This window comes from Theropithecus gelada, chromosome 11, assembly GCF_003255815.1.
Source record: "Theropithecus gelada isolate Dixy chromosome 11, Tgel_1.0, whole genome shotgun sequence".
NCBI classification, from domain to species: domain Eukaryota; kingdom Metazoa; phylum Chordata; class Mammalia; order Primates; family Cercopithecidae; genus Theropithecus; species Theropithecus gelada.
In genome coordinates this window covers 91,640,015-91,664,084 of record NC_037679.1, presented here as the reverse complement: position 1 = coordinate 91,664,084, position 24,070 = coordinate 91,640,015, and the positions used below count along the sequence as shown (strand labels likewise).

The 24,070-nt window shown below is 62.7% G+C and overlaps 1 protein-coding gene across 1 annotated transcript in view; it reads right to left on the bottom strand.

Moving 5' to 3' along the window:
* Positions 1-24,070, bottom strand: part of FBRSL1 (fibrosin like 1) — a 96,475-nt gene that overhangs the window by 21,929 nt on the left and 50,476 nt on the right. Inside the window, 1 exon segment of the mRNA XM_025402799.1 lies at positions 16,757-16,786. Within this exon segment, the coding sequence (XP_025258584.1) occupies positions 16,757-16,786 (30 nt within the window).

Here is a 24,070-nt window from a genome sequence, read left to right as displayed (position 1 = left end):
AGCTGAAACGTAACAGTGACAAAGGTAATAAAATAAACGGCTTCGCTACCAGGGAGGGGCCAGCCAGGCTTGCCGAGCAAGCACGGCTGTGAGAGACCAGGGCGTGGGGAGCATCTGATTCGGAGGCTGGGTGCTGGGAGACAGGGGCTCCATGCTTGTCTGTCCCCCGATCTGTAACATGATCTGTGACTCTTAGGGCTAAAACAATAAAAAGGGATTTAGGAAGCCGGCTGGTGAAAAGTGCACAAGACCCACAGCTCTCTAACTTGCTAAAATCTGGGAGGGCAGCCAGACGCGGTGGCTCACACCTGTAATCCCAGCACTTTGGAAGGCCGAGGCGGGCAGTTCACGAGGTCAGGAGATTGAGACCATCCCGGCTAACATGGTGAAACCCCATCTCTACTAAAAATACAAAAAACTAGCTGGGTCCCAGCTACTTGGGAGGCTGAGGCAGGAGAATGGCGTGAACCCAGGAGGCGGAGCTTGCAGTGAGCCGAGATCGCGCCACTGCACTCCAGCCTAGGTGACAGAGCGAAACTCCACCTCAAAAGAAAAAAAAAAAACCTTGGAGGGCGAGGGCAGGGGCCCTCCCAGAGCCAGGAAGCTCGCCAGGGCGTGAGCCAGCCCAGAGGGGCACTGGGTGTTGGGAAGAGGCCTGCTGTCCCCATGCCACAGCGCACGTTTCTCATCACCCCCATCAAAATCCCAAGCAGGGATCTGGAACACATGCATTACTAGGTCCTCACTACGGGAGCTGCTTCCCCTGAATCCCGCACGGCCCAGCCAAGGGAGCTGCGCCGCTGTCCAGGGAGGAGACGAGGTGGCTCAGGGTCCACTGGGGCCTGATGTGGGGCTTGGGTGAAGCCAGGCCCAGCTGCCCAGAGGGCAGGGACACCCGTGTCCAGCAACTAGCAGACGGGTCAACGGTGAGCGTGTGGCGAGACAGCGCCTGCCTCAGCCACACATGCACATGGAGGAGCTGTTGACACACGCTCCGTGAGCCTCAGAAACATCACAGGAGCTAAAGCCAGACCACAAAGAGCACGCAGCCGTGTGACCGTGAGTGCAGCCCCAGCCACAGCAGCCGGAGGGGTGCTGTGGGTGGACAGGAGCTCGGGGGTTCAGGGGAGACCGTGGTGGGTGTAAAGTTGTAGGTATATGTCAAAAAGCAAACCGCACACTGAAAATAGCTTCATTTACCGCAGAAATAAATAGGTGCATTTTACCACCAGTAAATTACAGCACTGGAAACCAACGAAACGACGCGACACGATGCCGGGACGGACGGACAGACGGATGGAGATCCAAGAGTGGGATGAGAACCCCCAAAGTTCCCACGGATGCCAGGACGGATGGAGAACCACAGAGCAGAATGAGGAGCCCCAGATGTGGTGCAGGCTGTGGGGGCCAGGCGTGGGCTGCAGGCTGTGGGGACCAGGCGTGGGGTGCAGGCTGTGGGGACCAGGCGTGGGGTGCAGGCTGTGGGGACCAGGCGTGGGGTGCAGGCTGTGGGGGCCAGGCGTGGGGTGCAGGCTCGGGGGGCCAGGCGTGGGGTACAGGCTGTGGGGGCCAGGCGTGGGGTGCAGGCTGTGGGGGCCAGGCATGGCGTAGGTCCTTCAGAGCAAGCTCCTGTTTCACCCCCTTCTCGAAATAATTCCAGACAGATCACAGACATAAAAGTGAAAAACCATCAATGTATCAGAGAAGACCAGGTGTGGATTCCACCTTCTTGCTGGAATGGGAAGCCCTTCCTAGTCATATTGCAAGAGCCCAAACCACAGAGAAGACCAGTGGGTCCATGCCTGTGAGATGGCAAGAGCCAAACAGGGCCTGCCACACCCACACGCGCCCAAAAGGCCCTTGCACAGGAGGAAGGTGGGCCCCTTGGAAGGGGGCAGTGGTTGGGCCCTGCATGTGCACGTGTTAAAGGGCTGCGGTACAGCTGGTGTGAGGGGACGCGGAGTTCCTGGCACTGACGCTACCTGGTCTACTCGCCCTGTGCAGTTCCTGGCGGGGGTGAGGGGTTCATCCACCTGCTGAGGGCCGGCAGTGGCGGGGGTCCTGCAGCCCAGCCTCCTGCTGGGTGAAACACCAACTCTGTGTCCAATGTCCCCAGCCACCAACCCCCAGGCAGTGATGTAGAACATGCTTCTGAGACGAGGGGGCCGCTGCTCAGACCCAGCTCAACCATGCAGCGGCTGGGTCAGATGGAAGCTAGGAGATCCTGGCACCCCATGCAGGGACCCTCCCAGCCCCGGCCCAGGGCCCCGATGACCCTCTCCCTTCCCCAGCCTTGCAGCCACCACCCCTCAAATCCTGGCTTATTACAAAGAAAGAAGGACAGGAACCTCTCACCCCTGGGAAGTCGGGGGCCCGGAGGTTGGGGCGTGTGCCTTTCTCCCCTCTGCTCGCCTCAACACCATCCCCCAGAAGTGTGGCTCCCATGGGGTCTGCCTCCACCTCCCTGCCCCATCCAGCCACTGCTGGTGACCCAGGCTGCGCAGTGACCATCCAGCATCAGAAACGGGAAGGACTCCGAGAGAAAGAGGAGGAACAGTGAAGGGGTCTGCGCAGGTGGGCAGGGAGGAGTCCAGACCAGCCTTTGGGCCTCCAGGGGGCTTGGGGCTCCCCAGAAAGAGCTTGGCACTTCCTTGGCCATGCCCATCCCCCAGCAGTGACAGCACCAAGCGCTCCCTTGGGCCAGGCCCCCAAATCTGGGCCCCTCACACAGCAAGGATGGGGATGATGCACCCCAGTGCTGCTCCACGCCAGCCAGAAACCAGGCACTGAACGCCCAGGCCTGCCACAGCCCCCTGGGGTCTCGCCTGGGCCTGCACCATCCTCCTGGGAGGCCTTCCAGACACTCATCTGACGGGCTGCCCCGTCTCTGGCACCCACACGGGCCCTCTTCTTGGCTGGCGTCCGGGTTTGAGCGGCCTCTTCACCAGGTGGCCCACCTGTTAACTGCCCCCTCTGTGGGTGGGACAGCAGGCCCCACCACGCTGCCAGGACTCTCCAGGGGCCAGAAAGGAGGTGGGTGCTGAGGCCTCCCAGGTGGGCAGAGGGAGGAAAAGCCAGCTCAGCCTGCAGTTTGACGGCCAACCCAAAAGGCAGACACCAAAGCACAGCCCCCAAAGCCGGCCCTCGTCTCTAGGGTAACCACAGGTTGGAGCCCTGGCTGGGGCTCTGCTGCTGTCCCCCTCACTGGGACTCAAACACTCTAGTGGGTTCCGCTCCACGTCCCAGGCTCGAGCACAAGCTCCCCAGGGCCACAAGGGGGCGCCCCAGACACCAGCAAAGCCAAGAGGGCTGCAGGGGAGGGGAGGGGAGGGTCCTCCGCACCGGCCGCGCGACTGGGGCCATCCAGCACCCACTCTGGTCACACCACAGTGGGCCCTACACTTAGCAGACAAGTTTGCTCGGGGAAGTTGAGAATGGGTGCTCCAGGGGTCCTCGGCCCTAGGAGAGGCCCCGGAACGCAGCTGGCCTCCACCTCACAGTGAGAACCTGGACACCTGGCCAGGTGCAGCCACGCCCATTCTGGAGGGCTGAGAGCAGACCCGGGGCCGGCCCTCTGGGGGCCTGGCCCAGGCTCCAGCCCCTTCCTAGACCACACACAGGAGCTGCACCTTTTGGGGCTCGTTCTCCCACGCGGTCCCTCAGCTCTTTCCCTTCTAGGACAGGGCTTCCGGCGCTGGCCGGCTGACCTAACGGGGGGGGGGGGGCAGCCCCAGGGGCCACCAGACCCGCGTTAACTTCCCAGCCATGATCTGCAGGAACGTGACCCAGGCGCGAGCAGCCGCCTTCGCCTCCTATCCCGGCGCTGAGCCCGCGTGGGGTGGAGGGAAGGGGGTCACTCCAGCCCGGGGTACAGGTGGGAGGACTCCGGGCCCGGAGGCTCAGGGTCCCTGCGGAGAGGCAGAGGGGACGCCCGGGCGAGCCTCAGCCCCCGCGAGGTGCACAATCCCGGTGGCGGGCGGAGGTCAGGGCGCGCTTTGTCTGCTAGGACCCGACCCGCGGAGCAGCCTCGGCCAGACACGCGGCGCAGCCTGGGCTAGCCGCGCCCCGCCCCAGACAAAGAACTCCAACTCGGGGCAGGTGAGCGCGGCGCAGGGAACCCGGGTGGCCGATTCCGCACCGGGGCGCAGACAAAGGCGCGCGCCCCCCACAACGCTCGGCCCCGCCTCCACCGCCGGATCCCAGGTGCCCGACCCGGGCTTGGGACCCTCGGCCGCGCCGCACCTCTGTCCGCCGGCCGCCACGTGCGCCCCCGGGAGGACGCGGTCTCCGCGCTCGGCTCCGGGAGAGGCGGGGTGGGCAGAAGGCCCGGGGATCTCGGGCGTCCCGCTCTTCTAGGGGCGGTCTCTCCCTCTCCCCTGTCCCCCAAAGTCCCGATCCCTCTCCGGAGTCCGCAGCGCGCACTCACCTCGCCGGCGCCCCAGGCGGTCGCCACTAGTCCCGGGGCCGGAACCGGGGTGCATGGAAGCGGGCGTGGAGCGCGGGCCCCGGGTGGCCCCGGCCCGTCCAGGCGACCCCTCTCCCCGCGTGCCCTGCTCAGCCGGAGCTCGGGCCGGGGACGCGCATGTCCGCCGCGCCGGCTCTGCGCGCTCTGGGCGGCACTCGGTGCGCTCTCGGCCCCCGGGCGGACGTCGGGCGCGGCGCGGGACCCGAGGCGGCGGGCGCGGAGCTGGGCGCGCGGGAGGCGGGAGCGCGGGCGGGGCGGGGGCGGGGCGCGGGCAGACCCGACTAATCCAGCCCCGAGGCGCCGATCTACCCGCGCCCGCCGCCGGCCCGGGGTCCGAACGCGCTGCCTCCGATCGCGGTCACCCGGGGAAGCGCGCGCAGCGCCGACCGCACTAAGCGCTGTGTGGGCGCCGCTCCTCCGGTCCTCACAACAAAGAGTTGTGGACAGCTGCCACTCCGCTCCCAGAAGGGGAAACTGAGTCAGAAAGGGCGACAGCCAGGCGCGGTGGCGGGCGCCTGTAACCCCAGCACTTTGGGAGGCCGACGTGGGCGGATCACTTGAGCCCAGGAGTTCGAGACCAGCCTGACCAACATAGGGACACCCCCGTCTCTACAAAATAAAAAATTAGCCGGAGTTGGCGGCGCAAGACTGTGGCCCCCGCTACTCGGGAGGCTGAGGTGGGAGGATCAATTGAGCCCGGCAGGTGGAGGCTGCAGTGAGCCGAGATTTCACCATTGCACTCCAGCCTGGGTGACAAGAGCAAGACCCAGTCTCAATAAAAGGAAAAAAGAGCGACCTCATTGCCACCGTGGAGAGCTGGGACCTTAAGAGAGGAGCCCTCCCCCCAACCACCTGCTGCAAGTCCCGCCCTCCCTGGGCCTCGGTTTCTCCCTCTGTGAAACCGGGGTGCAAAGTCGGAGACAGCTCCAAGCAGCTGCTGCAGCTGCAAACGGCTGCACAGCGCACCCCCCAAGACCACCGCCCTGAACCCCCCGGGAGGGACACGAAGCACCTGGCTCTCCCTTAGGGTGGGGCGCTTGAATTCGGATCCAGACCCAGCCAGGCCTTCCTGCAAAGGCCGCTTATGTGCGCCTGGCCGACCCAGACACCCAGGGCGGGACCTTCCATCCCAGCGCCCACTCGGCAGAAAACCAGGACACCAACTGCGAGTAAGGGAGGGCAGGCCTAACTCTGGACCGGGCAGTTGGGAAGTGTTTAAGGTCGGGTCCCTCCAAGCTGCTGCGTGGCTGAGGGCACACAGGGAGGCCAGCTCTGGTCGGGCCAGGGACAGACGACTTGGGCACAGGTTTCGGGACTGAGGTGGGAGCTGGGGCCACGTTTCTATTTCTGGGCTTGGAAGGCCTGGCCCAGGCAGGGCCGATCCATGGGGGAAGCTGCAGTCATTCAAACCGCAGGAGCGGCTCCCACACGGGTTCGATGGAGCCCTCTGCAAGATGGACCAGCACTTTCTGCTCCCAAAGGCGCCAACATGCGCAGGACACCTCCAATGGTATAGAAGGAATCGCCAAGGTCGGCCTCAGCCAGGGAGTTCCAGCCCTCAGGTTCTATTTGAACTGTTTAACCAAATATACGTATTCCCTTTAGCAACAAGTGGCCCCCAAAGTCCTGCTGTTTCCTGCCATGAAAACAGCATGCACTTGTGCACTTCCAGATGTACCGCGTGCCGCAAGCCATAGGGCCCTGAAGCCTGTACTCTCAGGACTTGGACAGGTCACCACTCGTCTCACTGACGAGCAAACAGACGTGCTGCTGGCGTGGCTGGTCTGGGGCAGAGCTGGGCTGAGCCGGCAGGCTGGCTGCAGGGCTCATGGCTCAGCAGGGACACTCCTGAGATGGGGATGGGGCTGTTCCATTTGAGATGCGTGGAGCCCTCAGGGAGATGTCAGGGTTAGAGTCAGGCCCAGGGTGCTGGCCTGGGCAAAGCCAGCCAGGAGGGGCCGTGAGGACAGGCCATGAAGGGGCGCTGTGCCGAGGTCATTTCTGTCTATCAGGAGTCTGGATGGCGAGGCCCACAGAGAGGGAACGGGCAGCGGGAGGGGAGGAGAGAAGACAGACTCAGGCACAACCCTAGCTCAGCCCATTCCTGCATGCCTGGCCCTGGGAGGGATGCCATCCCCGGGCCCTGCTCTGGGGTCCCTGCATAGATGGGGCCAGTGTATCCTCAGCCCCAAGAAGCTGTGCTGCCATCGGCTCCTTCTCCGGGTATAGAGCACGGGGGCCCGGGGTCCGGGGAGTTGGGGGATCAGAAAGAAGGAATTGAGGGGCAGCAACTAGCCAGCTCCAATTGGGCTACAGCCACAGACTCAATGTGGCCAGCTTCTCTCTTGGGACCTCACCACTCCAATCACAGGAGAAGCCATCTTCCTCCCACAAACGAGACTTCCAACCCCACTTTCCAACCTCAGTCCCGAGGCTGCCTTCAGCACTGACTGTCCTGGAACAGGTAGAGATCCTGGCCTGGGTCAACGGGGTCGAAAACCCAGCCTCGAGCCCTGCCCCACAGCCCTGTGCCCCAGTTTGGGAGTGAAACTAGACCCTGAGAACCCGAGGCAGGTCTGTTTTGTTTAGAAAGGAGAGTAGCTCTGATACGAAAGATGTAACGAGGTTAGAAGTCTAGAAGGAAGCAGAGTGGGAATAGATTATCTGGAGAAAGAAAAGCATTCACAGGAGAGCACGCTGATATTAAATATCAGGCTTCCAGGCCAAATATACATAATCCACTTAGGGACTTGATGGTGGTGTTCAGAGGCACATTTATCCAGAGCTTATGGTTCAGCAACCAACACTGTAACTGTGTCTGTCATCGTTATGCAGCGGGGGGGGCGGGGGGGTCATCATCATGGGAAGGTGCTGGAGACCCCAACCATTACCAGGGAGTGCAGGGCACATAGGGTCCTCTCAGCCATGCTGCCCCAGCCACCCTGGGACACCAGATCACCCTGGGAACCGCCCTGGGGGGCACCCAGCCTCCAATTGGCCATGGTTAGCTGAGTGCTGGGGCCGGGAGACCACAAGACTGCTTCCTCAAGGCTGCCACTCTGCGGGGCACATATCCTTGAATTGGGCTGTGTGGCCCAGTGACCATGATGCCAGCAGGTCCGACAGGGGTGGGGGGCGGCAGGCAAGGCCTGGAGAGGAGCATCCCACAGGACAGGGGTGGGTGGTGGGGGCAGCAGGAAGGCCTGGAGAGGGGCGTCCCACAGGACAGGGGTGGGTGGTGGGGGCAGCAGAAAGGCCTGGAGAGGGGCATCCCATAGGATGAACACTCAGACACGCCTAGCAGGCTCTGGCCTGGGGGGTTGGGCCTAGGCCTGCGCCTGCTATTGCAGGCCACAGCCATGCTAGCAGTGTGGCTTTGCCATGGAATGACTCTGTGGTTCTGCCTGCCACAGAGGTGTGCGCTCTCTGAGCAGGGCTGTGGTGCATAGGTGAGGGGTAGGCCAGGCTCCCCAGGCCCGAGGACGGTTTCATGGGGAGCCCGGAGAACCCTGCGTTCACCATCTCCATCCAGAACGTCGGGAGAAAAGCAAAAGCCAGAACCACCTATAGAGATGCTCAGAGGCTGCCGGCCTGGAAATGCAAATCCTGGCGGATTTCAGCTCCTGGAGAAAGAGCAGAAGGCGCCGGAACTTCGCGGAAACGCAGAACCAGGGAAAGCCTCTGAGCAGAGAGGATCCCAGGGGCTGGGGGAAGAGCCCAGGGATGCTGTGCCGAGCCAGGGATGGCAGCGCCTTCCCGAACCCTGAGGCCACAACCGGCCCTGCAGGCTGGTACGCAGGCACGAGTGCCCTCCGGGAGAAAGGTGGGGCCACCTGCAGGCCCCAAGCCCCCACCCATCCTGATCCTCAGATGGGGCTGTCCCAGGTTATCCAGGTGAACCTAAATCCGAGGACTGGCATCATTTTGAGGAGAGGAGACACAAAAACACACACAGAGGAGGGGCCACATGAGGACGGACGGCGGCAGAGACAGGAGCAATGCGGCCACCAGCCAGGGATGCCGGGGTCACCAGGAGTGGGAAGAGGCAGGAAGGATCCTCCTCTGGGGCCTCTGGAGGGAGCGTGAAACTGACACCATGATGCTGGACTTGTGGGTGTGGCCCCCACGCTCACGCTCTGGTGGGGCAGCTACCGTGGCCCCCATGCTCACGATGGGGTGGGGCGGCTATCGTGGCCCCCACGCTCACGCTCGGGTGGGGCGGCTACTGTGAAGGCCGTGGGACACCACGGCCCGGGGCTGCCTGCCGGGGAAAGCCGTGACCCCCTCCGGAGATACACCACGGCTGCATTCCCAACCGAGCAGAGCTGTGCACAGCGCAGGTTTAACATTTGTTAAATATTAAATCACAAGAAACGCGTACCTCCCCCAAACGCATCGAATTCGGCCATCCCCACAGCCGCCCGGGCCGGCGCGACTCCATTTTACAGGCAAGGAAACCAGGGCTCAGAAGGTCTGCGGTGGAGGTCACCCCCAGCAGGGGGCAGGATGGGGCCAAAAGCCACACAAGCTTGTCTTCAGAATGTTTGGTTTCCGGTTTCGAGATATAGTTCCAACTGCACATTTTATTTTTCAATTTTTTGGAGACCGAGTCTCACTTTGTCACCCAGGCTGGAGTGCAATGGCACGATCTCAGCTCACTGCAGCCTTGACCTCCCGGGTTAGGTGACCCTCCCTCCTCAGCCTCCCGAGTAGCTGAGACTACAGGCACGCACCACCACACCCAGCTAATTTTGTATTTTTTGTAGAGACAGAGTTTCACCTTTTTGGCCAGGCTGGTCTTAAACTCCTGACCTCAGGTGATCCGCCCGCCTCGGCCTCCCAAAATGCTGGGAGTACAGGCACCCGCCACCACACCCGGCTAATTTTTGTATTTTCAGTAGAGACGGGGTTTTGCCATGTGGGCAAGGCTGGTCTCGAATTCCTGACTTCAAGTGATCTGCCCGCCTCAGCCTCCCGAAGTGCTGGGATTACAGGCGTGAGCCACCGCAACTGGCCCAACTGCACATTTTAGAAAAGCATTAAGATGCATGTTTAACATCAATTGAGTTACATTTATTTAAACATACTAATCAAAACCCACCTTATGAAACATCCTTTCTGAGACACCCTGGTCTGTTCCAAATCCACTCTGGGCCGCTGTTTTCAGACCCCCGTTTCTGCTGGTGCCCTGCAATGACACCCCCAGCTGGGCCTCCTGAGGGTGTGGGTTGCCCTCGAGGCTTCTGGGGCAGGGCAGCACCTCCTCCACGTGCCAGGGGTGAAAGCCTGAATGGGGGCCCTTGTCACTGCTCCCTGCCACTGCCCAGGGTCCTCCACTAATTGCTGACCCCTCCCAAGGCGGCGAGGCCCTTCCCGACGCTTCAGGGTCTGATGCCCGCTGTGGTGTTCGTGGGACCCCCGAGGTGCCCCGTGGTGACTGATGGCTCTGAGCCCCTTCTCTGGACTTCTGGGCTTCCAGTGCATCCTAAATCTTCCTTTGCCCCGACGGGGACACCACGGGGCCCTCAGGACAATCCAGGCTCTGTTCTTGGAGCCCCGTGAGCGAGGCCAGGCCCGTGGAGCGGAGCAGCTGCCCAGGTACAGCCAAGTGGGGCCTCTGAGGCTGGGAAAAGCAGGAAACCAATTCCCCTGAGGTCGGTACCTTGACTTCAGTCTGGTGAGACCCGCCCTGGACCTCCAGCTCCACCGCTGCCACCAGCTTGTGCCGTTCTGAGTGACTGTGTTTACGGGGACTTGTTACAGCAGCTGTGGGACGCTGAGACCCCCTTCCGCCCGTGTTGCCCCGAGTCTGTGATGTCACTGCCTCAGCCAGGCCCCGCTTCTGCTGGGACCGGTGCAGAGGCCTCGCTGGCTGTTGGGCCTTTGATCTGAGGACCCGGGTGCTCACTCTGTGGTGGTCATGATCTCGGTCCTCAAAGGGACGGACAGGTCCGCACCTTCTGCCCATGCCCTCAGCCTGGCTCCAGCGAAGCACGGATACCAGCTCAGGGTGGGGCGCCACCCCTTCCTGCCCCCAGCAGGCCCCCACCAAACGCCGAGTTCTACCACGTGGGACCCAGGCAAGCAGGGCCCCGCAGCCTGCCATACAGAGAGCACAGATGGCCTGTCTCGGGGACCCAACCACCCAAGGCCCCCACGCCCCACTGAGCCAACCCTCTCAAGGCCCTTCTGGGCTCAGCAGCCCCAAGTCAAAGTGCAGGACTCAGGCAGGAGGGTGGCGGCTTCAGAACCCCGCACACCCTGTGAGGTCACCCCATGGTCACCTGGTGTGGGTAGGATCTATGTCCAGCAAAGAGAGTCCTGGTCCAAGTTCACCAGAGACAGCAGTGCCAGGGACGCCGCTCCCTGCACTTGTCCCTAGGGAAGGATGGATGGGCCTCCAAAGCCCCCAGAACGGGGCTCCCAGGAGTGGGCTGGGGTGGGTGGGTGTGAGACACACAGAAGAAAGCCTCCGTGAGCTGCAGATACATGCAGCAACCCTTCCTCAGAAGGTGCCTGCCCGGCCTGCCAGCGGCTGGATATAACAAAGGCGTAACCCACACACTGGAAATTTCCCAGGACCCCATGGAAGACGAGCAACTGCGGGGTGCCCATGGCAGGGGCCTCCAGCCTGTCCAGCCATCCACTGCCCTTCTGTCCATCCTGACCAGCCGTCCATCTATCCTCTGTCTGTCCAGTGGGGTGAGTACCCATGGCAGGGGCCTCCGGCCTGTCCAGCTGTCCACCACCCTTCTGTCCATCCTGCAGGATGAGTACCCATGGCAGGGGCCTCCAGCCTGTCCAGCCATCCATCCATCCTCTGTCTGTCCTGTGGGGTGAGTGTCCACGGCAGGGGCCTCCAGTCTGTCCAGCCGTCCATCCATCCTCTGTCTGTCCTGTGGGGTGAGTGCCCATGGCAGGGGTCTCCAGTCTGTCCAGCCGTCCATCCGTCCTTCTGTCCATCCCGTGGGGTGAGAGCCCCATGGCAGGGGCCTCCAGCCTGTCCAGCCATCCATCCATCCTTCTGTCTGTCCCACGGGGTGAGTGCCCCATGGCAGGGGCCTCCAGCCTGTCCATCCATCCATCCATCCTCTGCCTGTCCTGTGGGGTGAGTGTCCATGGCAGGGGCCTCCAGTCTGTCCAGCCGTCCATCCGCCCTTCGGTCCGTCCCGCGGGGTGAGTGCCCCATGGCAGGGGCCTCCAGCCTGTCCATTCGTCCACTGCCCTTCTGTCCGTCCTGCAGGGTGAGTGCCCCATGGCAGGGGCCTGCAGCCTGTCCAGCCAGCCATCCGCCCTTCTGTCCATCCCGCGGGGTGAGTGCCCCATGGCAGGGGGCCTCCAGCCTGTCCAGCCATCCATCTGTCCCTCTGTCTGTCCTGCGGGGTTAGTGCCCCATGGCAGGGGCCTCCAGCCTGCACAGCCGTCCATCCGCCCTTCTGTCTGTCCCGTGGGGTGAGTGCCCCATGGCAGGGGCCTCCAGCCTGTCCATCCATCCATCCATCCCTCTGTCTGTCCTGCAGGGTGAGTGCCCCATGGCTGGGGCCTCCAGCCTGTCCATCCAGTCCATCCGTCCATCCACCCTTCTGTCCGTCCTGCGGGGTGAGTGCCCCATGGCAGGGACCTCCAGCCTGTCCAGCCGTCCATCCGTCCCTCCGTCCCTCCGTCCTGTGGGGTGAGTGCCCATGGCAGGGGCCTCCAGCCTGTCCAGCCGTCCATCCGTCCCTCTGTCCTGTGGGGTGAGTGCCCATGGCAGGGGCCTCCAGCCTGTCCAGCCGTCCAGCCGTCCCTCTGTCTGTCCCGCTGGTAGTGCCTGAACTCGCAGTTCCCGAGAACAAGAACCTACGAACTTCAGCGACGAGACGGCAGAGGTTCAGAGGGGACCCAGTCAGGCCCAGCGCCCCACCAGAAGAAGGGTCTGCTGGGGAGGGGCTGGGTATGGGGGTCTGGCCTCGGGGTGGTGGGCAGCTTTCCCCTCTGCCCAGGCTCCACTGTGGCCCCATTTTGCAGACAGAACATGGAGGCTGTGGATGGTGGGCTGCCTGCGGAGTCTACCCCACGCTATGTCTGACCTCATGCCGCTGTCCCCCAGCCCTGCCCCTTCCAGGCCGGTGCTCTTGGCCGAGGCCCAGCACTGGAGGTGCTTCCTGGTGGGCTTCTGCAGACAGGCCCGACAGCTGTCCCTTGAGGTGGCCGTGGCGGCCACCAGCAGCAGGAGGAGCGAGGCCACCACCACCTGGCAGCTGCCTATAGAGCCCCATATCGCTCTTCACCCCACACTTTTCCAAGGAAAATGCGGTTAGACACAAACCACAGACTTGCGAAGGGGCCTTCTGGCAGCACCGGAGTCTCCCATCAGCTGCCAAGGGCCAGGAGGGGCTTCGCAGGGCGGGTGGCCTCTGGGGAGCGGGGACTGAGCGGGCACAGCGTGAGGGAGGTGGTGGAGAGGTGTCTCGGTCAGTCTGTTCACGTGGAGGAGGGCAGTCCCAGAGTCTCCACCTTGAGTGGCAGGAGAGCCCAGGGTGAGTCCCCAAGGGGTGGCTGGCCTGGTGGGAGCTGGCACCCCAGACCGAGCTCAAACCCACAGATGTGGGATAAGACATGGAAGCACACTGGCCTGAGACGTGCACCCTCGCCCTCCCCACCACCGCGTCCAGGAGGCTCCTCGAGGTGCACTGCCACCTGCCCCGGCATCTGCTTTCGCGGGCAGGGCTGTTCCCTGCATGTCTGCTGGGTCACCGCCACAGACCCCACCCAGGATGCTGTCTGTGGCTTCTCCATCTCCTGCCCACTGGGAGCGGCCAGGCCATGTGAGCAATGGGCTTCCCAGGTCTGAGTGAGGGTCTCCGAGGGTCCCTGTAAACGTGGGCACTCGGGGACCTTCCTTCCACATCCAGTTCACAGATGGGTTCCACACAAGCCCGGGGCTGCGGAGGGGGCTCTGGGCACTGCTGATGCAAAGCACCCCCATGTTCCCGTCTCAGAGCCAGGAATTCTGCCATCTGGAGCCTGCAGGGCTCTGTCCCTCCTGCCTCTGCCTCCTGCTCCCTGGCAGGGGTGCCGGCCTTGCACAGCGGTGCCCAGAGACAGAGATCTGGATGACTCTGCTCCCGGTGGGTAGCGAGGAGGGCTGGTCACGGCCAGTGGGGCGCTGGCTGACTTCCTACACCTGCTTATGCCTCTGTGTGCGTCTGGATGGGCTCCACACACACCCTCTGCCCAGAGAAAGTTCCTGACCACCTGAACCCAGCACCGCGCAGAGAAGACCAGGAGGGACCGAGGCCTCCTACCCTCCCAGCTCTCCCCAACTCAGAAAGCTGACTTCCGAGCCTCGGGCTGGATGCCACAGAGACGTGGAGACGTCTGGACGGGGGTGTCCTATGGTGCAGCATCCCACGCACTCGGAAGGAAACAGAGACTCCTGCTGCATGCTCTGGGCTCCTCCCTCTCGCTCTGCTGCAGGAGACGCGCTGCCGGCTCCCAGAACGCACCAGGGTTGTCCCCACCTTGGCTTCTGTCAAGTCAGCCTGGGACCCCCCTCAGAGCACGCCCCAAGGTCACAAGAGATGGACAGGCTGACGAGCCAACAGGAGAGGCCCCTGAGGTTTTCCTGGCCCACTCTGCTGCTCTGCCCGGCCTCCGGGAGCTGCCCCCCAACAGAAGCAAACGGGGCCGCAGGCGGGTCCCACCCACTCTGCCAGCACCCTGCCCCACGTCCGCTGGCGCTCAGACCTTGCAGCAGCCAGAAGGAGCCACCATCGCCGGGACTCAGTGTTTGGTGGAGCTGCCTTCTCCGCTCCCGCCCCGCCAGGCCTCACTGCTCTCCCCAGAGTGGGCGTGACCTGAAGCGCTGCCCTGGAGAAAGGTTGGCAGCCCCTCCCCCTCCCCTGCCGTCCTCCTCAGGACCCGTGGCCTCCCTCTCCTGCCGTCCTCCTCAGGACCCGTGGCCACCACAGCCTCAGGAAGCCCCAACACGGCCCCAACAGCACGGAATGCCAACCTTGCCTGCCAGAATCCTGTGTGCAGGAACGCCGGCCTCACCTGACTGCCGGGACCCTCTGTGTGTGGAGCCCTGGCCTGGACTCCCTCCCGGACACCGCCCAGAGCTGGTCATCTCCCCTGGGGCTGCTCAGGCGTCTCAGAGACAAACGCGGACTCTACCTGACCCCATTCTAGAATCCTCTTTCAGCCCGTGCTCTCCCATGGACCCCTCGGCCTCCAGCCCAGGCCCGGGCAGGGGCCGCATCACTGCAGGCACAGCCTGCACAGACACCTGTCAGGTCCCAGAGGCTGGCGTTACCCTTGGTTGCTGGACACTGAGGGTGTGCGGTTATAGGGGTGGCCATCAGCCTTCCCCGCCAGCATCACCTACTCCACGTGGACCTGGCCTCCGGGGCCGCAGGTGGCTTTGCCTCACCTCTGTAAGGCAGGCGAGGAGGGGAGAGGGAGCCCCCAGCAGGCCCCAGGCTCTAGAAATCCTCTCCTTCCTGCCTTCCTCAGAGCAGCCCTTGGTTGTGGAGTGTCTTCCCCAAAAACTGCTTTTAAATGAAAGGAGGTGGGGAGGGGGTGAGTGGCTCTTTCCCAGGTGCCCGTGACCTCATTTCATTCCTGAGATCAGGACGAACGTCACTCCGGTGAAATGTTAGGCCTGTCTGGGTTTGAGCGTTCCTGAGGTCAGGATGAACATCACTCCTGTGAAATATTAGGCCTGTCTGGGTTTGAGCATTCCTGAGATCAGGACGAATATCACTCCTGTGAAATGTTAGGCCTGTCTGGGTTTGAGCGTTCCTGAGATCAGGACGAGCGTCACTCCGGTGAAATGTTAGGCCTCTCCGGGTTTGAGCGCAGGCGCTGTGGGCAGGGGCTGAGGGCCACGCGGAGCCACACAGGGTCCCGGGTGAGGCCACTCGTGTGGGCTTTGTGACCACCAGGGCACGTCCCCAACACTGTCCATCCATGGACGGGCGAGGAGAGGTGCGTGGCGCAGGAACACCGTGGCTGGAAGCAGCCCAGGAAGCTGCAGCGCCAGACGTGGCTGAGCCCGACACCACGGCCCACGTGGCGCCTGCCCCAGAGCCCAGGCCGCAGCCACCGAAGGAGCCAGCACAGCCCAGCCTCTGGCTTCCGTGGCAACTTACCTTGACTTCTTGGGGCATCACCAACTGAACCACCCAGCTTTCCTCTCCCAGCCACCGCCACTCTGGCTCCAATATCTGGACCCCCACCGGGCCCTCAACTGTGAGACCCCACAGCCCAGACAGCTCCTGCTGGGACACAGGCCACTGTGGGCGTCCCCTAACCCCTGTGCAGACCCCTCGTGGAACTGTTCCATTCATAAAAGCCTGCCTGGAAACCCAGGGCAGTGTCTCCCTGGCCCAAGTGAGAATCGTCGCACACATGCAGTCCGCCTTGGGCCTCTGCAGGGCCGTCTCTGAGGCCGGGGTGTCCACTTCCCTGGCACACCTGGCAGGGCCCTCACCCCTATCCAGGTGTCCCTGAGTGGCCCTTGGCAGTCACAGGGGGACAGTGAGGCGCAGTGGTGACGGGCCAGGGCCTCACGCCGCGTGCCCGGCCTCCTCACCCTCCTGGGCCTGATGCTCCTCGGCCACAGGAGGTGACGGTTCCTCCCTGAGAGGCTTTGGGATAAGTGGGGCAGGCCCGGGCCTGGGAGCTGCCCTGGGGCAGAAGGAGAGCCCCATGGAGGCTGCTTCGAGGCTCTGAGGGGACACGGCTCAGGGGCTGCTCCAGGGTCTTCATTCCTGGCTCAGGCTGCAGGAATCCTGCACTAGTGGGGACTGTGCTGCTCCTGTACACTGAGGGGGACTGTGATGTGGTCATAGGCTGGGCACCTACCGCCTGGTTCTGGGGGCTACTGGGTTTAAGGTGGGGGCTGGGCTCTGCCCCTGCTCCCTCAGGACTGACGGGGCCAGTCCCGGGGCACGGGCCCAGCTGCCCTCTGCTGCCCAGGAGCTGGAGCTGGTGTGCCCGACCCCACGGCAGCCCTGCCCAGGGCACCCTCCTGGCTGGGGCAGCACGGATGCCCACCTGGGCCTGTGTCCCGCCAGCCATGGTACTGGCCCCAGCCCTGGACAGGCTCTTCCACAGCCAGGAGAGGCCAGCACCCCCCAACACCACCACAACTGGGAGGCCACAAGCTCCCTGCACCCACCGGGCAGGGGGATCCCCCCAGTGCCCGACCTTCTGCCTGGTCTCCAGGGCCCACCTCGCAGGGCCAGAGTCAGCAGGGGAGGGCAGGGCCGTCAGCCAAGCCCAGGAGGAAGACGTTGGGCTTACCTTGTCGTCCGGGCCGCTCTCGCTGTCGCACTGCAGGAACAGAGAGACAGAAGTGAGTCAGAGCCGCACCAACTGGTGTCACCCGCTCGGGGCATGGTAGCAGCCAGGCTGCAGGGGCACGGGGCGGGGGGGCCGCCCTGGCTGCTGCCAGGAGTGGGAGGTGCCAGCAGGCCCCGGTGGTCGGGGTGGTTAGGAGGAACGTGGGCCAGGGCCCGGCACTGCACCAGACAGACCTGGATCACAGCCCCCCTGGGTGCGATGGACAATGGGGCACAGCCAGGCCAACTCACCAGCGGTGGGGACAACACCGGCCCTGCAGCCTGAGAGGAGCCCTCACTGGTCAGACCCTCAAAGCAGGGCGGCCATGAAGACCCCCATCCCAGGCCAGCCAGAGCCTTCCGCACAGCCAGGAAGGAGGGCAGCCTCTGGCCCAGGACAGCCCTACTGTCCCCAGTGACCCCCGAGGGGATCGATGGCACCACATGGGCTGGGAGATCCAGGCACCCCAGCTCCTCATGGTGGGCAGAGCCTGGGAGCCTTTGGGGTCAGGACAGCCGGGGGCTGGGGAGGGGCTGGCAGTGCACAGAGGGCCACGGCCGCTCAGGCTTAGACACTGGATGCCAGCACCGCCTGTCAGTTTGGCTGGTTAGGGTGGGGGTGTGATAATCCCGAAAAAAAATCCGCTTTCCATTTTCAGTGAGCAGAGCTTTACCAAGAACACACTGACTGCAGTGTCCCCTAAAAGAATCAGAAGAGGAAAAATCCCTTCCTGACAACTGCAATTATGAGGTATTCACGTCGAACGAATGATATGGTGGAAGATAAACCCCCCAGGGCATGGAGGGTGGCGAGTGCCAGCCTGACGTGTGGGCGGCGCCCCCCTGTGTGGAGCCCCCTGGATTAATGCAGGTCATCGAACGCATGGCCGCCCTCCATGTCCAGCTGCAGCTGCAGAGTTTTTTGGTGACGGAGTTCACGGCACGGTGTGAAACGCGCTTTAGCAGACACTCTGCAGCCAGAAAAGGCCGCTCCCAGCGCGTGACAAGTCACACTCCAGGTGACTCCTACTGGTGGGACCCCGGGCAGCTGGGGTGGGCCTGTGGGGGGGATCTCCTGAGGCTGACAGGCTCCCCCAGGCTGTCTGTCCCGGCTGTGCGCTGCCCTGGTGGGCTGGGCCAGGACCCCCACGGCGCGTGTTCTTTCCCACACAGAGAGGAAGGTGGGAGCCTCTTCTGGCTACACAGCCGTGGCCAAGCCCTCTCCTAGGGTCCCTCCTGGTGTGGCCTTTCCGCCATGGCCAAGCCCTCTCCTAGGGTCTCCCTTGGTCTGGCCTTTAGGATGAGAGGCAGAGGAGAAGGGCCTCAGTCCCACCCGCACCCGTCCAGCTGGGCCCACCACACAAGTACTGAGGGCTCCAAGTCAGAACCAGGCCCGTCCCGCCCCGGAGGCTGCAGGTGCAGAGCTTGCCAAGGGCTGGGCACAGGACCCCGACATGTGGACCAGCTTTGCTGGTGGCCCTGGGCCCCTGGAAGCCTCCATCTCCCCTGCTGTGATATGGGCGGGCCTTGGTGTCTGCTGAGGAAAGTATGAAATGGAACTGCCCAGGCTCAGCCAGGAGCAAAGCAAGCAAAGACCAGGAGGTGGGGCAGGGGAAGGCCCAGAACAGGCATACAAGCTCCTGCAGGGAGCGCAGGGGAGGGGAGGAACATGCCAGAACATGCCAGAACACGCCAGGGCTGAGAGGGCCAGAAGAGGGCAAAGCAGGAGCTGAGACTGTGCCGAGGGTGCCCTCTGCACACGGGGAGCCTGGGGAGGGCAGAGAGGGAGTGGGCCCTGGAGGCGGGACAGGAGGCAGCCCCTCCAGCATTCGGAGGCCTATGGGGGCGTCAGGTGCCCTCTGACCTCACAGTGGCACTTCTGGGGACCCCAGGAAGGCCTCTCCCTGCTTAATTTGCGCTGCAGAGCCTTCGACTTGGAAACGGCAATCCCACCAGACTGTCGGGTTTCAGCCAATCAGGCCTTGAGAGCAGCTTGACACTTGGGGCCACACGGGTGCACCCGTGGCCTAGGGGCCACCTGCCCAGTCTGGCCTCTGCTCTTGTCCCTGCACCCAGATCCCTGCTTAAGCCTGGGTTGGCCCTGAGACCCATGGGCTGGAGCCAGCAGCTCCCACAAGCCCAGACCTAGTTACAGATCTCCCCATGGGTTTCAGGTCTGTGACTGGACCCAGCCAGGCTGACCGCACAGGCGAGGGTTTAATGTATCCAACAGCAAGGAGGCAGTGAGGGGTGCTTTCCAACAAGCTTTCCAGCAAGTGCATGAATCCTCTAATTAACCAAACAGCACGGCATTGTCAGACAGGCGCAGGCGGGGCGTGAATTAATTCATGTTATTAAGTCCTACCGAATTAATGTTTAACTGCAGTGGAGTCGGCATGGAATGAGGCAATTAATCAGGGCAAGGAGGAAAAGGAGAGACACATCTGTCTCTTGGGAGCCGCCTGAATGAGGCGACCTTTCACGGGGCTGGGGCTGGGCTCAGTGGCCCAGGGAACATCACCCTGTGTGGGTTTGGGATAGGCAGGAATGCCTGGGGGCAGAGGACAGACCCCAGGCCCCGAAGGGACATGCTGGGCATGGTCAGGAGGCCAAGACTCAGGCTCCAAAGAAGACGCTGGCTCCATGCTTCACTGCCCCACACTGGGCAAGGCCTTGAGCTCTCTGTGTCTCAGTTTATGCTTCTGTAAATAGGAACAACTTACAGGATTCTCCCTTACAGCTCATAGGGTTAGTGTGTGACTTAAATAAGTGAATATGTGCAAAGCACTAAGGCAGTGCTTGATATATAGTACATTATACACATACGACGGTATCATCACCACTATCATCATCCTCATTGCCATCACCATTACTCTCATCACCACCATCCCCATCATCCTCACCATCGACACCATCACCACCATCCTCACCATCACCATCACCATAATCACTATCACCATTGTCACAACTATCACCATCACCACTGTCATCACCATCTTCACACCACCACCATCACCATCCTCATTACCACCACCATTATCATCACTATCGTCGTGTCACCATCCTCAACAGCACTGCCATCACAATTATCTTCACCACCATCACCATGATCACCATCATTACCATCACATCATCCTCACCACCATCTTCACCAGTCACCATCACATCACCCTCATCCTCATTACCATCATTGTCACCATCACCATCCTCACCATTGTCAACCATCATTGTCACCATCCTCACCATCACCATCGTCACTATCCTCACCATCGTCACCATCCTCACCACCATCACCACTGTCACCATCCTATCATCATCACCATCCTCACCACCATCGTCACCATCACCATCCTCACCATCATCGTCACCATCACCATCATCGTCACCATCATCGTCTGCCCACAAAGCCAAGACCGAGAAGATGCCCTCTACCCTGGAGTAGATGAAGTCTTAGTCTGGGAGTTTTAGAGTCTCTCAGCCCTGGCAGTGCTCATGCTTGTCTATGATCCTGACGGCCAAGGCTGGAAAGGTGAGCCCTCCTGCAGCCACAAGGAGACCCTGACATCAAGTCTTTCCTTCTCTACTCGTCCTGAGCTCCAACAGCAGCCAGCAGGCAGCAGCTCCCTGTACCATGGTCTGCCAGCCTACAAGGCCCCTCTGAGTCTGTCTGGCCTCACCATCCAATAATGGCCCTCGAGACCACTTGTCAGTGCTTGTTCTCTCCACCCATGCCCTCAGTCAGTCCGGTTTTAAACCGTGCCAAGGCTCGGGGCCCCTAGACCACTTAAACCCGGGTGCCTGGGACGGGAAGTAGCAGTTGGGTGATTCTGGTGAGTGGCCGTGGGGACAGCCTCTGCCCCCGAAACACTGGACTCCCTTCCTTCCTCCTGCCCAGGGCTCTGGCCCTCACGCCTAAGGTGTGGGGCAGCCAGAGGGAGGCACCTGCCAGGGGTTCCAGACCACTCAGCAGCGAGGGTCAGAGGCTAGGTGTGAGCCAGGGCTCCCCACCCTAAGCCCACAGCTCAGCTCCCCCAGGCCCTGGGCAGCTCTATCTGCCCCACCTCTATCCCAAGCTGGGTGTGAGAGCTGCGGTGGGACTGAGAAGCTCAGGCACCTGTTTCTTCCTCCATGACAGTGGGTTCCTCGACCACCCCAGGGGCCACTGCGTATCACCATATTCACAGATGTGGCTGTGAGGTGGGGATGCCTAGCACCTCCAGGCTCCATTAGCGGCCTTCCCAGACCCTCACATGTGGGTGGACAACGGCCTCGAGACATGGCTTTTAATTAGTGGCCTTCCCAGACCCTCACCCGTGGGTGGACAACGGCCTTGAGACGTGGCTTTTAAAGCCACAAACTGGTTTGGTTTGGCCTGATTTATTTTTTAAAAATTGGCTGCCAACATTTGAACACCTGGAGACTTCTCATGAGCACCAACAGCTGCTTCCTGCTGAAAACAGGAAACTGCATCCCCGCCTGCCAGCTCCCTGGGGGCTCCTGACACCTCCCCCAGCTTCTGGGCCCCGGCCCTGGGGTGTCAAATGCTGGGCACAGCCCAGAGTTAACGTGTACCCTGGAGCCCGGTCTGGGCTGGTCCTGGCCCCACTGCTTCGCAGAACCTGGTCTGGGCGGGTCCTGGCCCCACTGCTTCACGGAACCCGGTCTGGGCCGGTCCTGGCCCCACTGCTTCGCGGAACCCGGTCTGGGCCGGTCCTGGCCCCACTGCTTCGCGGAACCTGGTCTGGACGGGTCCTGGCCCCACTGCTTCGCAAGCCTGGTCTGGGCCAGTCCTGGCCCCACTGCTTCGTGGAACCTGGTCTGGGCCGGTCCTGGCCCCACTGCTTCGCAAGCCCGGTCTGGGCCGGTGCTGGCCCCACTGCCTCGCGGAACCCGGTCTGGGCGGGTCCTGGCCCCACTGCTTCATGGACACTGGACACCGTGGCAGAGGTCTCTTCATTTCTCCAAGCCTCGGTTTCTCATCTGCAGAGACAGCGGCACCTTCATGGGGCTTCTAAGTTGGAGGAGGCAACATGCGTGGCAGGCTCGGGACAGCAGCCGCTGGCATCCAGGCTTCATAAATGGGAGCTGCCATCAGTGTCATCTTCACTGTCACTGTCACCACCACTGCCACCAACCTCTCCCTTCCCCCATCCCTCAGAGGCATCTGGGCCCACCCCACAGCCGGGCACGGGCCCTGCCAGTTGGCAGTGCACCGTTGCTACCCGAAGAGCCTGGAGGGAGCTTGGCCCCCATCACCCAGGCCTCCCTGCACCCCTTCCAGACCCTGGGCGGCTACGGGCTGGGGTCGGGGCTGCCTGTCAGCCCCGCACACGGGGAGACACCAATCAGCACGGCTATTAAGCAGCAAAGGACGCCTTCCCTTCTCAGCGCGAGCGTTAATTACGGCTTTGCTGCGCTCAGGGGCCATCTGATCCCACTGCTCAAACAAAGGCATGAAAAATTCATGAGCAGGGACCCTGCGTTGAGGTTGCCGCTCCCAGGGGTCCCTCGGTGTCTGGGCCCCGACCAGGCAGGATGGGGAGGAGACAGGAGACAGAGGGGCCAAGGGGCTGTCCTGGGGAGGGTCTGGGCCCTGCACTGGACGAAGGTGCTGGAAACACTGCCAGCCTCTGCTTCCACCTCCCCAGCTTCTCATCCAGGCGAGCTGCCTGGGCCCGGTGGGTGGGAGAGAGGCTGAGGCAGGGCCAAGGCTGCTCCGGCAGGGCCAGTGAGGGCCGGGTTTCTGCCCCGAGGCACTGCATGAAGGTTCCTGAACACAACTACCTGGGGCAGGGGGCCCTGACCCCTCTTCACCAGCAGAAAAAATGCCCCCACAACATGGGCGCCTGCACCGACCCGAGGTGCCTCGAACAGCGGCAAGGCGTGGGCGGGACGGAGTGGAAAGGCCTGGCCTGAGCGTCAGTGAGAGGCCAAGCTGCTGGGAATGCCGGTGCAGAAGCCCCACCTGGCTGAGTGTGTGCGGCCTGAGTGTGCACACGTGTCCTCCATGGGCACTGGTAAGCCGTGTGTGCACACCCAGGTACCCGGGGACACGAGGAGCATCTGCCATGTGCACATGTGCCATGGTGCATCCTGCGTGTGCCAGTTCCCGACCCCTCCCTGTACCATCTGGTCATCCTGCCCTTGGTGGCTTCTGCCCTCAGTGTCCTGCCATGTGTCCCAATGTCTGTATGTGGCATGTGGGCACCTCAGGACCTGCCACGGAGCCGCATGCCACTGAGTGGGGAAAAGGGCCACCTGTGCCGCCTGTGCTGGGCCCTTGTGGGGCAGACGGCGGCTCGGTTGCTTGACCTATTCTGTCTGAACCTGCAGCCTGGAAACTCCAGCTCCCTGGATGGCTCGGGGCGGTCGGGGGAGCAGCTCTGGAAGGGATGGGGCAGGAGCATGAGTGGCTGTGGGCCCCGTGCCCTGCCCTGTGGGACCCCATCTTCCCAGATGGCAGTGCCAAGGGGCCCGCCTTCATTTGGGCTGCACACTCGGGCGGGATACAGAATGTATTCCAATCAAGTGATTTGGCTGAAATAAGGGGCAGGGGCTGGCGTGGTGCCGGTGGCCCCCAGGGCAAGGAGCACCTGGGAAGGTTTCGAGTTGAGCTTCACACTGTGTGAAATGTCTCATCATTGGAGAGCCCCTTTCGGCTGCCTCAGTCCTGTGAATCCGTACTCCTCCACCATGCGGGCTCAGCGCGGGCTCCACTTCCCTTCCCCTCCATGGGCAGAACTGGGCTGCCTGGGGGGGGGGGCGGGGCACGGCCAGGTGGGGGGCATATGTGCACTCACCCCACGCAGCCAGGCAGCTATCTCCAGGGTGGGGGGTGCGTGACCACTGGGGGGCTGCTGGCTCCTCGTAGGCAGGGGGTTACGGGTGTGGGTACTGGAGCCTGGAGCCGCAGGGCCCAACTCTGGCACTTGAGGGTGAGGTGCCTTTGGCCTCCCACAGTACTGGCATGGAATGGGATGGGTGGGGCCCATTGAGTGGATTTGCTCCTGATGTGCCTCGGGGTAGGGGTGTGGTGTGGGGCTGTGCCCCCAGGGTCACAGCAGTATCAGCCCATTTCATAGGTGAGGAAGTAGAGGTTCAGAGGAAAAGCACTTTCTTCAGCTGCATGGTCACTCAGCAAGGGCCTGGAGCTGAGCCCAGGACTCAGAGCTGGGGATCTGGGCTTGTGGGGCCATAGGTGTGAGGCCAGGAGCTCTCCTGACATCGGGGAGCGTCCCCCCCTGGGTGAGGCAGGTACAGCGAACAGTGGGCTTGC